This window comes from Centruroides sculpturatus, unplaced genomic scaffold (genome assembly GCF_000671375.1).
Source record: "Centruroides sculpturatus isolate CEXI.00-Female unplaced genomic scaffold, Cexi_2.0 scaffold737, whole genome shotgun sequence".
NCBI classification, from domain to species: domain Eukaryota; kingdom Metazoa; phylum Arthropoda; class Arachnida; order Scorpiones; family Buthidae; genus Centruroides; species Centruroides sculpturatus.
This window is the reverse complement of record NW_019385040.1, coordinates 292,803-310,239: the sequence shown is the minus strand read 5'-3', so window position 1 is coordinate 310,239 and position 17,437 is coordinate 292,803. Positions and strand designations below refer to the sequence as shown.

Genomic DNA, 17,437 nt, shown 5'->3' with positions numbered 1-17,437 from the left:
AAAATGTAAAAATCTTCAGGGGTTATTTTTTTTGAATGATTTCCATACTTTCCCTCTGTTATATGTAACAGCTGGGAAAGTAATCATGGAGACAGAATTTTCCAAAATAAATACAGTGGCCTCTGAGTTATATGACTCTAAAGCAGTGTTTCTCAACCTTTAACGAATCGTCGCCCCCTTCAATAAAACCGTTACATAGTATCGCCACCTTCACTTCAAAATTACAATGCCGAGGGCCAAGGCTAACGCCAAATTCGTACTGCATTAAATAGACTAGTGACTAGTATAATGTTATTTGTTTAACTATTGTATATTGTATATAACGAATAAAATATCTAATTTTTCTTACTATAATGTTTTACTATATCGCCCAGAAAATTGTTTTTCACCCCCAAAACATAAATTGTTACTAATTGACCCTCAACATGAAAAAATGCCCACATGGGAGTGATACTGCTCTAAAGGGACCAATAATATGCCATATAAGTAAGAGAGTTGTACAAAAGAGAGATTGACCAACATGAAAGAAAAATGCTAAAAATATAACTGTAACCCTTTCAGTATTAGTTACCACAGTTAAAAGCATTATTCCTTTTAAATTCAAAATATAAAAGTTTCCTAGTCACCCAGAAATTAATGTGCAAATCCAAGTTTTGCTGCAAAAGTGGGCCTGAGGGGCCAAAGTTCCATATTGCATTTTTCTTTATGTTAAAATCTCCTTAGGGCAGAAACTGGAAGTATGTGGATTTTGGAGATCTTATTGGCCACCTGAAGATTACTGTGACATAGTTAGATAGAATACATGCCAGGGAAGATCAGTTTGCCAAAATAAAAAAAAAATAGGCATGTAAATAATCATGATCTGACACAAAATTCATACCAAAGTTATTAGTCAGTATTTGTCAACAGCTTTAGGGGAATGCAACAATAGTCTGGATACATAACAATGGCTGCTAGAGAGTTATGATATTGGGTACATTCCAGTATGCATCAAACAGATGCAAACTGCAATATAAAAAATGTGTTCTGATATTCACCAATGAGTTCACCAGTGCAACAACCGATGTGCATCGCACTCATCGGGTTGTGGATATGGTAAACTCTAATGAAGCAATATGGCTGCCTCCATGGTTATATTTACAGACTTTATAAAATAATCATAAGAATTGAATAAGATTGTTAGCAGCTAATACTATTTGACAATAATTTAAACAAAAATTTAATATGTCCAATTGAAACATATAGGCTGTGTTGCTAGTAGTAAGTAGTAGACTATACTTGAAAATGGAGTATGAAACATTATCATCATTTTTGTATAGAGAGAAGTTCTTACTTTTTCTGCTTTTGAAACACCCACAGTTATCCCTTGATTAACATGGTTAACTAATCACTTGAAACATATATCTATATTATATATTATACTGCGATATCTATATTAAATAAAGACAGCTGGTAAAGCTGCATTAATTAAAACTTCTGCCACATACATAAAGGGATTGCAGCTATTAATTTTGAACATTAATCAAATCCCGCATTAAGCACAGGATCCCTGTACACATTACCATTTTATGTTTAGTAATCTTTATATTTTATAAAACAAACTTTGTATATACCACAGTCAATCCTCATTAAGATACCCCCTGAAATAGCTACCCTCACTGAATGGAAAAATAATAGACAAACAGATCTTCCAAATGTTTTGATTTGGGAAATGTCTGATAAACTCTCTCTGTCAATTTAAAAGCCCATACAAACATGTATTTTTATATTACTTTTGTTTTCAATAATTTGTCACGGGTAAAGAAAGTGAACTTTAACCTACAAGTAAATCACTTAATTACTAGAGAGGTTGTGGCCAAAGTTTTCATGGCAAAAACGTGAATGTCAGATGTTGAGCACTGCCATCCCGTAAGCCTAGAAGTTTGACAACGGTGTTTGGAACATCGAGTATGATTCCACTAACATTCCAAACACCATTGTCAAACTTCTAGGCTTACAGGAAGGCAGCGCTGAACATCTGAGGTACCTGTTTTTGCCATGAAAACTTTGGCAAAAACAGGTGCAGCCACAACCTCAGCCGCAACCTCTCTACTGTCTTGTCAACCGCTTTTAATGAGAGTCAGGAAGGCACTTGAGGAACATTCTTTCATTAAAATTCCTATTGTCACACATTTAGAAAGAACTGGTTAAAGATACTGCCTGTTGTTAGGATGTTAAGTTTTCAAGGCACTTTGCAATTCATTTCATAAATTTGTCAAGTCAGTCCCATGTTAATTTTGGCCACCTCAGTCTGCTTCTGATTTTTGGTTATGAAGGTGATTGTGCTGTAGATAAAATTATATTGAGAGAAAGGCTAAATTTCTGTTGAAGAAAAGAAAGATTTGTTTTTTGAAGAATGTGACCTGATGAGCAGTCAGCAATTATTAAGTTTAATTCAAAATATTAAAATTAAAACTAACAACAACATTTAAAAGCATTATTCCTTTTAAATTCAAAATATAAAAGTTTCCTAGTCACCCAGAAATTAATGTGCAAATCCAAGTTTTGCTGCAAAAGTGGGCCTAAGGAGTAAAATTGCATTTTTCTTTATGTTAAAATCTCCTTAGGGCAGAAACTGGAAGTATGTGGATTTTGGAGATCTTATTGGCCACCTGAAGATTACTGTGACATAGTTAGATAGAATACATGCCAGGGAAGATCAGTTTGCCAAAATAAAAAAAATATATCGAGGTTCCACTGTATATAATATATATTAAAGTTTACATCCTCATTTGCTCAATTCAAGAGTTCTTGAGTTACATCAGTTTGAATTTTTTNAACAGCTTTAGGGGAATGCAACAATAGTCTGGATACATAACAATGGCTGCTAGAGAGTTATGATATTGGGTACATTCCAGTATGCATCAAACAGATGCAAACTGCAATATAAAAAATGTGTTCTGATATTCACCAATGAGTTCACCAGTGCAACAACCGATGTGCATCGCACTCATCGGGTTGTGGATATGGTAAACTCTAATGAAGCAATATGGCTGCCTCCATGGTTATATTTACAGACTTTATAAAATAATCATAAGAATTGAATAAGATTGTTAGCAGCTAATACTATTTGACAATAATTTAAACAAAAATTTAATATGTCCAATTGAAACATATAGGCTGTGTTGCTAGTAGTAAGTAGTAGACTATACTTGAAAATGGAGTATGAAACATTATCATCATTTTTGTATAGAGAGAAGTTCTTACTTTTTCTGCTTTTGAAACACCCACAGTTATCCCTTGATTAACATGGTTAACTAATCACTTGAAACATATATCTATATTATATATTATACTGCGATATCTATATTAAATAAAGACAGCTGGTAAAGCTGCATTAATTAAAACTTCTGCCACATACATAAAGGGATTGCAGCTATTAATTTTGAACATTAATCAAATCCCGCATTAAGCACAGGATCCCTGTACACATTACCATTTTATGTTTAGTAATCTTTATATTTTATAAAACAAACTTTGTATATACCACAGTCAATCCTCATTAAGATGCCCCCTGAAATAGCTACCCTCACTGAATGGAAAAATAATAGACAAACAGATCTTCCAAATGTTTTGATTTGGGAAATGTCTGATAAACTCTCTCTGTCAATTTAAAAGCCCATACAAACATGTATTTTTATATTACTTTTGTTTTCAATAATTTGTCACGGGTAAAGAAAGTGAACTTTAACCTACAAGTAAATCACTTAATTACTAGAGAGGTTGTGGCCAAAGTTTTCATGGCAAAAACGTGAATGTCAGATGTTGAGCACTGCCATCCCGTAAGCCTAGAAGTTTGACAACGGTGTTTGGAACATCGAGTATGATTCCACTAACATTCCAAACACCATTGTCAAACTTCTAGGCTTACAGGAAGGCAGCGCTGAACATCTGAGGTACCTGTTTTTGCCATGAAAACTTTGGCAAAAACAGGTGCAGCCACAACCTCAGCCGCAACCTCTCTACTGTCTTGTCAACCGCTTTTAATGAGAGTCAGGAAGGCACTTGAGGAACATTCTTTCATTAAAATTCCTATTGTCACACATTTAGAAAGAACTGGTTAAAGATACTGCCTGTTGTTAGGATGTTAAGTTTTCAAGGCACTTTGCAATTCATTTCATAAATTTGTCAAGTCAGTCCCATGTTAATTTTGGCCACCTCAGTCTGCTTCTGATTTTTGGTTATGAAGGTGATTGTGCTGTAGATAAAATTATATTGAGAGAAAGGCTAAATTTCTGTTGAAGAAAAGAAAGATTTGTTTTTTGAAGAATGTGACCTGATGAGCAGTCAGCAATTATTAAGTTTAATTCAAAATATTAAAATTAAAACTAACAACAACATTACTTAATTGATGCTTCTAGTTCTTTATATATTATTTTATTAATGTTAGTCTATCGTGACTATAATCTATTAGTAGGACTTATTATACTTGTAGAACAACAAACACAAATAAGAAAAGACCTTGCAGTTATAAAGAGATAACAAAATGGAATACCAAAAATAAATAAGAATGAAAACATAAAAATAAACCAGCAATGGGTTACTCACCTTTCCTGGCAATATTTAAAATTTTGGTAGTGCCATCTGTTACATTTTATTAAAAAATCTTTTTATATTTTTAACTATTATAAAACAGCAAAAAGCTTGATTTTGAGGGTAGGGATGAGTTATATATATATAATATATATACTTATAATATATCCTCTGTTACTGTTATATATATATAAATTTAAAAAACAGTAACAGAGTATAATAATGAGTAATAAGTAAAGTCGTCATTAAGTCTGGCCCTATTGGAGATACATACGACCGCCATTATCTTCCCACCCCGACCTCTAATCACCAAAATTTAATAGCATCAATCCTCCTAATATACAAACTCCCATTCAAAATTTCAGAAATTTTCAACAAGCACAGGAGTTTTTTTTAATCCCTATTTGGGCAAACTTGTCTTCAAATATTAAAAAATAAAAAGAACCATCGGATGAAAAAATTACGAAGCACAGGAGTTATTAAGCTTCAAAGAGGATGAACAAAATAGTGCCCCCCACACATACAGAAATTACTCCTGAATTGTTTTTTTGCATTTCTTGACATTTTAAGTTGTCCTGAATGCAAAAAATGTAAAAATCTTGGGAAGTTTATTTTTTGACTGATTGCCATACTTTTCCTCTGTTATATGTAATAGCCAGGAAAGTAAAGAACCCAGTAAAGTACAGACCATTAATTGGTATAAAAATCACATATGTCATAACAAAAATATCAGAAAGAAAAATTAAATAATTTACAAATATCATCACATAGTTTAAAAAATGTTGATATACTTATAAGTAGACCAGAAGAAGAAAATATAATAATTAATATTATTACAAAAATGATATCATTAGATTTTAAAAATATGTATCCCAGTAATAAAAAAAATATAAAACATCTTTAATTAAATTAAATATACCAAAATGGATAATTCATTAATGTTCATTAGTAACAGAAAATTATTTTCAGCATCAAGAAAATTATTATACACAAATTGAAGGATTACAAACATTTAGACAATAAAAACATTGACCCACACTTAGCAGAAATTGTAATGATTTCTACAGATCGTACTTGTGTATTGTTTCTTTTTACATTTCTGTGTATATATATTATCTAATTGGACTTTGTTTATCAACAGGACTTATTATGCTGGTGAAGTTTCCAATTAGCAATGAGAGAAAGTCTTGGTCAAAAGTCAAAACAAAATATCTTTATTTTCACCTGAAAGTTATCCAGAGTCACCACTATGTCTAAGCTTGTGTATTGTGTTCACTAACATGTATTTACAGATGCCTTGTATGTATGGTATGGTACCTAGCCTTAATAGGGAAGTGGAATCCCACTGAGAAATTCACTTCTGTACTTACAGCCACCCCATTATTCAATTGCAGATGTTTACAAATTGTCCCAATTATATAAATTAAGTGTAATAAATAAATAAATTGATTTATCATTTTTATTTTATGACTAATTTCCTTTGTCCAGTAATAGTAATAAAATAAACTTGGGAAAAATTAACTGTACTTTCTGTTTAATTCTTTCATTCATCATTCTTCTAATGTAATCTTGAAGTTTTTTAATTAAAAATATTAAACTTGTATGATTAATTACATAGTAATATTAGTGCTAATTGAAGCTTTTTTTAATCATAAATAAATATTGTATAAAAATTTAATTCCTTTTGACTTCTTGTGTTTTGTATTAGACTAAAGATTAATCAATATCTTACTTGCAAATATTTATTAAAAAATTAAATTATAATCCATTGAAATAAGTCAGAGTTGTAAATAGAATGGAGAGTATGGTGTCATTTCTTGCAAACATATGAATAAATAATTCTCAGTCTGATGGATTAGTTGCCTGTCATCAGCCAGTTGTATAGTGTGAATCAACTAACTTGGTGACTGAAATTTAAAATCGACATATAACTTGCAGGTTATCCACACAAAATTTTAGTAACTTATTTATGCCCAGAACTATTAAATTTTCACTTCAGCAAGCCTGAGAATTTGTCATCTTGTCTTATTATCTGCATACTAGCTGAAGTACCTGGCTTTACTGAGAAAAATAATATATACTGTATTTACTCACATATAAGACAAGGGTTTTATCCATTTTTCACTGCTTCAAAAACCTAGGTCATCCTATATGCACGAGCAAAGGATTCTTTTCATTTTGTATAATTTTTGTAAACTATGTACTCACATATTTTACCGGATTCTCACCTTCTGGTGTTTAAAAACAAAAGTATTTTATCTGGGTCATTTGAATCATTCTTGTGTATTGACAATAGGAAAAGCAAAGCTTTTGAATTGAATACCAAAATTACATGGAAGCCCAGTATAAGTTTTAATTCATTCCCACGTCAAAACAGATGATTATTAGGAAATTTGAAGAAACTCATAAGTGTAATTGACGAAGAGTGAACTTGACTGTTAAGAATTGGCAAAAAGGTTTCCGATTGTCCAGCTTTACATAAACAAATTATGTTGTTGATCTTACAAGATTTTTCCTTGAAGTTTAAAATGCCAGTAATTTTTGCAGGACAATGTATGCATTTACATGCATTTGATATTTTATTTGTTATTAATTAAACAAAATAAAATTAGAATCGTATTAATAAATCTAATTTTCTTTATTTTGATCTGTTTTTTTTTCAATTAAATACAGTACTTGAAATATAATATTAAAAAAAAAACCTCATTTACATACAACTGTATAAAAATCTCCCTCTCTTTGTACCTCCCAAAAAGTTTGATTGACTAAGATATTTGATAATTAAACTTTCCATATAAACAACATTGGTTGCTTGTCCTTGTGGATAACAAAAATAATTCATTTTTATTGCTTACTCTAGAACATGCAACATACCATTGATTACAAGAGAAACATTCTACTTTTAAATCAACTCTGGTGATTTGCAATGTATGTCCTTGAGAGTTATTTATAGTTATTGCAAAACAGAGGGCAATTGGAAATTGTAAATATTTAAACTTGAAAGGGAAATTTGAAGAGATTATTGAGTTGGATATTCTTATTGAGATTACTGGTATTCAGGAAATAAATACCAATTCTCTTTGACCACATTCTGTGAGAATTTTAATCATATACCATTACATAGTTTTGGTAAATTTCATCTCCCAGAAACATAACTTGAACAACTACTTTTAAAACAATTTCATATGAGTGACTCCTGAGACCATCAGAGTTCAAAAATTCAGTAGGATAATGGACAATTTTGTCCTGATAAAGGGTCTGCAGCTTTTTAAATAACCTTTTGGTCACAAAATGTATTTTAAATAATGCTGTTTATAATGACTGTGATCATTCCTCAGAATGAGAAAAGCACATTCACAAAGCCAAAAATTTAAATTCATTATAATGTTAAAATTAAAAAGTAATTGATTTAAAGTCATTAACTACTATTTATGGTAAAGGTTTTTCTTTTTTAAATTTTGCCTTCAAAATCAGTTCATAAAACACAAAAATATAACAAAGTAAAAAATTCAAAGCAGTATAATTAACCAAAACCAATTTTATTGAAACATCGAAAGAAATTCTAGGATCATTGATAGTCTGACACAAGTAAAAATGGCAATGATGATATATTCAGTACTGCATATACAGTAGAAACTTGATTTAACATCCTATCATTTAATGTATTTACCATTTTTTTAAGATTTAACAATTTTCATCTCAAATAGTATTTTCAAAACAGAAATGTATTGAATTTATTGTTTGCATAGTAAGTTGGTTATAAAAGTGCAATGGATTATTAAGATCATCATCTTGCAGTAGTGAGAGGATGTCATATTTTATAGTTTTGAAGCTTTTGCAACTTGCTGTACTTGTAGATTGGCATAACAAAGAAGTAATATCATGTCAGTTTTCAAAGTTCACTATAGATTCTGTGGTCCAAATAAGGATGATGATACCCTAAATTCTAATTCTCTACAAAAGAAATTATTTTCAAAAGACAGCATAATAGTTGTGTAAAGCATCTACAGGTACAATTCCTTGTAGTGTGCATTATTATTATATTGTATGAAATAAGGCTTTCATGGAAGTTTATACTAGTAATATATGTATTTTGTTTCACTGTATCATTCTAAATGCATGCACATATATTTGTATGTTCTAGCACATTTTTAAAGAATTTACATATTCTATAATTTAACATATTTTTTTCACCAGTTTGTTGACAAACATTAAACAAGTTTCTACTGTATATTGTTAAAGATAATAGGCTAACTAATCAAATTTCATTTGACTAGCTTTCACTGATGCCCACTGTCACTTGTTAATGACTACATTAGCCTATTATATTCGAATCTCATGGTTCACTTCACACCTACTTGTTTCAGGACAAAACTTGCTATTCATATGAAAAACTCAATAAAAACCAGGTGCAAACTCTTGCAAGTGATATCATAATTCTATCAAAGCTCATAATGATTTGGAAATGGAAAGTACCCTATATCCTTCCCAGAACTATCCTGAATATATGTACAGTTTCACAGAAATTAATTCAGCAAGTCTCATTTGATAGACAGACAGACATGGATTCATTTTATATATAGTATAGTCAGACACTTATCCAAATCAAAAATGAACCCAGACCTAATCCAGGTTAACTGAAAATAGTTGAATATTGAAATAAAAGTCTAAAATTTCACACCGAAAATACTTTTTAGTGATTGACTTACAAGCTTTACTGATTTGAAAACATTATGAACATTAGCATTACATAAATAGGAACATAAAAACTATTCAGTACATACAAACAATATGTACTTTTATCCTTGTAAATGTCAAATTGCTACATAGATGCATACTAAGGTCATAATGTTTCAATGATCACAAAAAGCATTGAAATTAATAATTTTCCACAAAATTTGCAAAACAAAAAACTATCCAAATGAATCCAGATGAACAGAATATGGTTAAATGGTTTGATTGTATATAGATTTACAAGTTTCTGAAAATGTAATTTAATCATACTTAACGGCTTTATTTATACAATATGTTCTGTCTCAATTTCAGTAGAGAGAAATCTTGAATTTTATGATATGTTGGAAAATTTGTCACAAAATTTTTCAGATTTATTGCCAAATTCTATTTTCATCATTAGTTGTCTGAAGAAAAGCATTAAAAACGTCTGAAAATATTGGTATAAGCTAATAAATTGCTGGAGAAATAAGGTACAAAAGTGTTTAACAGAAACTTAGTTTTATAATTTGGTTTTTAACTTTGTTTCATTCACAATCTTTTACAATTTATTTTAATCTTCAAACACAAATGTTTTTGTGTTTGAAGATTAAATGAGTCTTCAATTTTTCAACGAGTCTTCAGTTTTTCTTTTAGATTCAAACTTCCAAGTGTAACAGAATAATTGATGGAATGTAAAAATTCCCAAATACAATTCAAATTATAAAACATTACATACATGTAACATTGAAAATTTAAATTACCAAACCAAATTATGCATGTTTTGTAGTAGTATTAAAACAACTTAAACCAAATTAAACACAATGAATAAAAATTCTAGCTAATACTAGGATATGCCTAGGTGAACAAAAGTACTCAAATACTCTAATAGGAAGGGACACATGCTATTTAAATCCTGACAAAGGGAACAAAAAGTTTCCATCTGCCAAGATAAAGCTGTCATGATCATTTGCATAACTTTTTTATTTTTTAAACTTATTATTACACCATTTTATTATTTTCAAAATAAGATACATATAATACAAAATGAAAAAAAAGACACATAATATCATTTATTATACAATTTAAAGTCTAGGTCAGGGGTCTCTAACCTATGGCCCATAGCCAAGTATGGCCCTGAAGTATATCTATCTAGTCTGCATAGCTTGTTTTCACTGACACACTTTATTGTCGACATTTAAACTAGTTAAGAGAATTTTAAAAGTCATAAGAAGTTTATACAGAAAATATTTTGCATTTTTGCTCTTACAGACTTTTGTAAACAAACCTCTTCAAAAATGCAATAAAGTGTATAAAATAGGAATATCAAAAATCACTGTCCACCTAATGAATACCTAAAACAGATTTTAATACTGAGTGTCACAAAATTTATCCCCAATTTTAATGACATTCTTTTAAAAAAGCTTTAATTTATGTTGTTATTCAACAATAAAACAATCTTAATCTTTGATGTCTCCCAGACATGTGTTTATAGCTCACACGGCCCTTCTCAGAAGAAGGTTACGTTATTGTTACAGTTGATGAGACAGTATCTTTAATAGAAGCAAAATTGTTAACACAATGTTAGAGTATTTATATCTATGTTTATACAATTTTAATAATTTTTTAATTAGTTTTATTTTCTTATTTACTATAATAATAACCTGCATCAGTGTCTGATATATTATATATATTTTATAGTTTAATTATGGTTTGCAAAAAATTATTTTTATAACTTTTATATTGTTTTATTTTTTAATGAATTTCTTATCACATTGTTATATTTCAAAATGTTAGTTATTAATTTTTAAAAAATAAATTTAAATGGATTAAATAATTCAAAAAATTTGTAATCATCAATTAAAAACTGAATCATCATTACAGTGTATATTGTGCAGTCTTCATTTACACTAATTATCTATAATATCAATTTAATATTAGAAAACAGTTTTTAAACAGAACCATCTCATAAAATGTAGTTAACAATATAAAAATTTTAATGTACTATCCATCATCTAGAGAAGAGTGAAAGCCAAAGTACAAAATTAGTATCGAAATTAGAATTGAAGTTAAAATTAATTGTTTAAAGCCAATTGATTTTCAATATGTAATAATGATAAATTAAAGCAACAAATTTTCAGTTATTAAATATTTCTAAATATCAAACAATCAGATCCTTCATTGGGCTATTAAGAATAAATAAAACATTTATTTATAATTATTAAATTTAACAAGATATGACAGCCTAACTGCCTACCCCCTGTCATATTCATTCATTCGTTCTTGTGGCATCCTCTTTACAGAGGGTCACAGTTGATGAACAGTTTTCCACTCTTTACAATTATAAGCTTTTCCCAAACTTAACCCAGTCCATTTTTTGATGTTATCTTGTCATGTTAGCCCAGGTCTTTCCTTTTTCTGTCTGTCTTCCACCATTCCTTGAATTTTCATCAGTTCCTCTGAGGATTCACTCATTATACAAGGTCTGTTCAAGACCTTTTTTTTTTCCCGCGTAAACCAATGATGCGCGAGAGGCCTCCTTCGGTGGAGTTGTGGAGGGGACAGTCATGCACAGCCCTGAATTTTTTCCCGCCTGCAGGAAGCGTCAGTCCTTGGCAATCGGCCTACGAGTGAGGTCATGTAGTGCGCTCTCGTCGGATTCCACTAAGCTGGAAAATGACTGAACAACGTGAGCAGCGATATTACATCAAATTTTGCCAAAAACCTTGGCGATACCCGAGCGTAAATCATTCGCAAGATTCAGCAGGCTTTCGGGGACGATCCTTAAGGCCAAAAAAGCGCGGCAGGTCTGCAGCAATATCAAAGGTCACGTTGACAGTTTTTTCGACTCTCGTGGGGTGGTGTGTCGTGAGTACGCACCACAAGGCCAAACCATCGCAAAGGAGTACTACCAGGAGGTCCTTCGTCGTCTTTCCGATACAGTGCGACGCAAACGACCGGATCTGTGGTCGATCAAAACTTGGCAGCTCCATCGTGATAACGCATCCGCCCATTCTGCGCATCTGATTCGGGCTTTCGTCGCCAAACACAATACTCCTGTGGTTCGTCACGCTCCGTACTCTCTCCACATGGCTCCGTGTGACCTTTGGCTATTTCTCAAGCTGAAAATGCCGCTAAAAGGAACCCAAATTTAGTCGAGAGAAGACATCATGCGAAATGCGACGGACCGGCTGATAACCATTCCAAAAGATGCGTTCCAGCAGTGTTTCCAGCAATGGCAGGAACGCTGGGAGAAGTGTATACATTACCAAGGAGACTATTTTGAAGGGGATTAGGGTTTTGTACCTCAAAGTCAATAAATTAATTTTTGCCGACCAAAGATCCGATACTTTTTGAACAGACCTTGTATGCCCAGCATATGCTGTTTTTCTTCTCTGGATACTGGCCATCAGGATTCTTTACATTCCAAATCTACTCATAATTTCCTCATTAGTTATTCTATCTATCCAACTAATTCTTTCCATTCTTCTTAGACACACATGTCAAAGGAATGTAGCGTATTAATTGCCTCTTGGTTTATTGTCCATGACTTGCATCCATATGTAGCCACACTCCAAATCAGTGTTTTAAGTATTTTTAGTCTTAATTTTTTGCACGCATTTCTATTTCTTAATTCTGAGGATATTTGTGCAAAAGCAGCTGTTGCCATTTTTATTCTGTTTTTAATTTCATAATTTGATCTGTTATCCTCAGTTATCCAGCTTCTTAGGTATTCAAACATTTTTACCTTTTCTATTTTCTTTCCACCCAACATAATCAGTATATATTATAAAGGTACAATGTGTACAAAGTGTACAATGTGTGTGCCACTAAAACTCAAAAACAAGTCCTGGTACAATTAAGGGAGTTATATGGTGTGGTAGCTCTCTATCCCCCATCCATGAAGAAAGTTCCCATTTTTACCCAAAGAGCATGCTGTTGAAGATATAAGAGCTGGAAGTTTTGCCCTCTAGAAATTTCTAGAACAGCCCAGAACATTCGAGAGCATTCCACAACATTCCAGAACACTCTCGAATGTTGTGGAATGTTCTGGAACATTGTGGATCATTCAAAGCCTTTTTTGTATGGGTGGGACTATACATTGGTGGGGTATATAAAGCAAGATCCATTGTGGGTTCAAACATCAGTTTCTTATCAGTGACGAAGGGGAGAACTGAAAAAGAAATGAAAATTCCAAAGTAGTGCAGTGAGTGAATAAAAACAAACAGTGAAGTGTGAGTAGTCAAAGTGATACAGTGACTGAATATAAATTGAAAATAAAGTGTGAAAACTGTGTAAAGTGTACTTAATGTATTTGTTAATAAAAAGTTGATTTGATTTATATTTTATACAATGCCCAAACTTAAAAGAGGAGGAGCTCTTGCCAGTTCCGAATTTTCTTTTGAATATTAAAGTTGACATCATCCACAATATTATTTTTAGTTGCCAAAATTGCCCTTTGAAATAGCTACTCCGAATAATAATAAGAAGCACATAGCCCAAACAGTTAGGAGTTGAAGGTTGAAATTTGGTACAAAGTTAAGGTATGTCATGAGAGCATACACTAAGAAGGGATTTTTTGAAATTCCCCCGTAGGGGGAAGTATTAACAATGGAAGTGGTTAATTAATATTTGAAGTGTGCAATACCATAACATTGTAATCGCCATTTTTCTCTAAATTTGTTTTATGGAAAGCTGAATTCTAAATGTAATATCTTCTGCTGAAAGAAACTATTGTGGCAATAGAGGTGCTGTAAGTGGCAGTATTTTAAGTTGAATTTAGGCAAAGCCATAATGTTTAAAGTGTCCAAGTGCAAGTCATGTGACTTTTGGCACTTAATATTATGGCTTATATTTACATCATTTTTATATTCCAGATAATTTGCAAGTATTTTTTTTACCATTTTATTGTAAAATTTTACGGCATTGCATGCTTCATTTATTATACATTCTAACAGGTTTAAGTTTTATTAAAAATCTGTATACTGTATGCTTCTATAAAACTATTCATTAATATCATCAGTGATACATAATATCCAAGTTTGTTGTAGAAATTGCAATGGCTCAAAGGCCAATTTCTTTAAATTTGTTTAATATGTAAAAAAAATTAACTATCATTAATTGGATTACAATTTGAAAAAATTGTAGATCTATAAATTCCCACTGTTGTCTACTGTCCACCTGTCCTACCTGAATCTTGAGAACACAAACACATGAAAGTCAAGACCAGATACAGAAAGCTTAGGGGCAAAAGGTCCCGATTAACTATACAGGAACTTCCAATGCAAACTGGAAGTCACATTATTTCAATTCAAAATTTTTCCCTGAAATAGACTTTTCCCCATTTCTTTGACTAAAACTTCCACTTCACGATCACATTTTTGAGTCGATTGATTCCATAAAACAAAATTTGCCAGAAGTCCTGAAGGATTTTCATGAAAATGACTTTAAAGTATGTTTCAAGGATTAGAAAAAAACATTGGTATAAGCACATTGCAGTAGGATGGGATTACTTTGAAGGGAACAAAATAAATTTTGATGAATAAATTCAAATCTTGCATTTTATTGAACCATTCCCTATTCTTTTTGTTCAAAGGGATATTAAGATAATATTGCTTAATATAAATTGTGATGCCATTAGTTAATTACACATATTTAAAATATAAGACAAAATTATTTTAATAAGTAAAAATGCAAAATGTAAAAATCGAATTAAATTATTATTTATTTAATCTTAGTATATGATTTATTCTGTATGTATTTCTGATAGTTTTTTTCTTAATCTATTAATATTAGTTTTTTAACAGCTACAATAATAATTAAAACTAATAATAATAAAGAACTCAATCAAGTTTATTATTAATCTCAAAATATACGTTCAAATAGTAAACAACACACTCCAGAAACAATAATATGCTAAAAATTAACAGATATTCAAATTGAAAATAAATAATTAAAATTGTAAGCTTATGGCTATCAGAAAATAAGAATATATTAAATTAGAAACTCATTACAAATTTCAACCAAATCAGTGCATGATTTACAAATTCTGTTTTTATATTTTGAGATATCAGTGAATCATTAGTCCATAAAATCAATTATAAGAATTAGTGTTGACTGAAAATTAAATTTTATATATGCATAAATTTATTCACTAACATATTTATTGTATGAATATTTTGACTGTAAATTTCCATACTTAACAAGCTTTTGACTTTATAGCCATGTTAGACAGCAATTTAAAAAATTATTGTAAAATTACTTTACTAGAGAACATACTAATATCAAAATAAATTTTATTCAATAAATATCTTTCCTTTAATAATCATATCTATCCATTCACTGTATAATACAAGTACTGTACAAGCCCAGAACAAAATTTGAAAAATTCTCTCTCTCTCATAAATATAACCCATATTATGATAAGTTTCAATTTATAATATGATAATTACTATAGTTGATTCTGTAATTCTATGATCATATATGATAGACATTTAGAGTTAATTAATTAGCTACAGCTTTATTTTAGCCAAGCAAACACTTACCAAGTAACTTCTCACTTTGATTTCCACAGATGGTAAATATAATTAATGAGTTAAATTTTTACAATATTTTAAAATTAAAAAATTTTTTTTTACCTTTCCTCATATATCTATTACATTCTTTTAAAATTTAAAAATATTAACAGAGTATCATTTATAACTGATGCATTTTAAATTTATTTTAAACTATTGATATTTCATTAATAATTCAAATAAATATAAGAAATAAATTTATTTTTAATATTAAAAATAAAACACATTTACTGAAAATCATATGTAAAATAAATACCTTTTCCTAATTCCAATTCAACTGGATAATCAGTTTTCTTGATAACTTTTTTGCAGCCACCATCTTTATCATAAACAAATCTTTTAAAATGAAGAATAAAAATGGGGGGAAGTTTTTCCAACAGAATACTTTTGTAGGCTTCAACCTAAATAAAAATTCAAAAAAATTTTAGATAAGTAATAAAGTTGCAAAGAATTTCAAAATTCCTTTAACTTACCTCTTGTTTTGTTTTTGCACAAGTATAACCTTGAATAGGCTCTTTGGCTGTTAACTGACTTAAAGCTCCAGATACAGAATCTACCTTCTCTGCCTGTAAATTAATATGTATTTTAAAATTGAAAAAATTATTATTATTATATAATAATTTTAAATATATTGTTCTCAATTATATTTAAATAACCTGTACAACTTTATTCCTTAGAATTAATTGTTTAATACAATGTTTTCCGATATTACAACTTGTCTAATATTTTAATTGGTTCATAATTGCTTAATAGCTTAAGAACTTTGTAAATAATCTAACTTTTCATTTTCATATACACAGATTGTACTAAAGCTAATAAAAACATCTCAGATTACAAACTGAATGGAAATTTTGTAGTTTCATTAAGGCATGATATTCTATACATTAAATGTACAGTTGACCCCCTATAACACGGTTGATAATTCCATTTTATATGAATTCCATGTTGTACGAGTCACTTAAATTTTACAAATACGTGTGCCGGGCTGTGAATGGCTCATGTATTTGTAAAATCTAAGTGACTCGTACAACATGGAATTCATATAAAATGGAATTATCAACAGTGTTATGGGGGGGGTCGACTGTATAATGAATTATCTGATTTTTAATTGCTAGAGAATTTTGTGAGATAGAAGAAAATTTTATATCATCACAAGTTTCTAGTGTAAATCAGAATAATACAAAGTACTAGTATAATTGTTGTTTATTAAATGTTTTATTAGATGAACATTTTTGAAGTACAGATATCTCTTATATAACATGGTAGTTAACTTCTGAAAAAAGTGTCATGTTTTGCAAATCCTTGCTACATGAAACAAAGGACAAATGCAAAAGTATACTATTCCTTTCCTTTATTAAGAGAAATATGTTTATTAAAGCAATTGGTAACTTATTTCCAATTAACGATATAATTAATTAACAATCACAATTGAAAGTACAATATTAATTTTAGTTAAACAAGGGCATTTTCTTCTTACAAGTATATCATTGTCATCTCAGATTTTTTGCTGATATTGATCAGAAGTATCAACAACATTTTCATATTTTTTTTTATTTTTACCATAAAATTTTTTATGGATG

At 30.1% G+C, this 17,437-nt stretch overlaps 1 protein-coding gene across 1 annotated transcript in view; it reads right to left on the bottom strand.

The window, feature by feature from the left end:
• The window catches only part of LOC111633757 (ubiquitin carboxyl-terminal hydrolase 10-like), a 136,737-nt gene that overhangs the window by 10,851 nt on the left and 108,449 nt on the right, over positions 1-17,437 (bottom strand). The window contains exons 11-12 of the mRNA XM_023378378.1: positions 16,331-16,423; positions 16,114-16,258 (exon numbers count right to left, since the gene is read on the bottom strand). Of these exons, the coding sequence (XP_023234146.1) occupies positions 16,114-16,258; positions 16,331-16,423 (238 nt within the window). The remainder of the gene's footprint in view (positions 1-16,113; positions 16,259-16,330; positions 16,424-17,437) is intronic.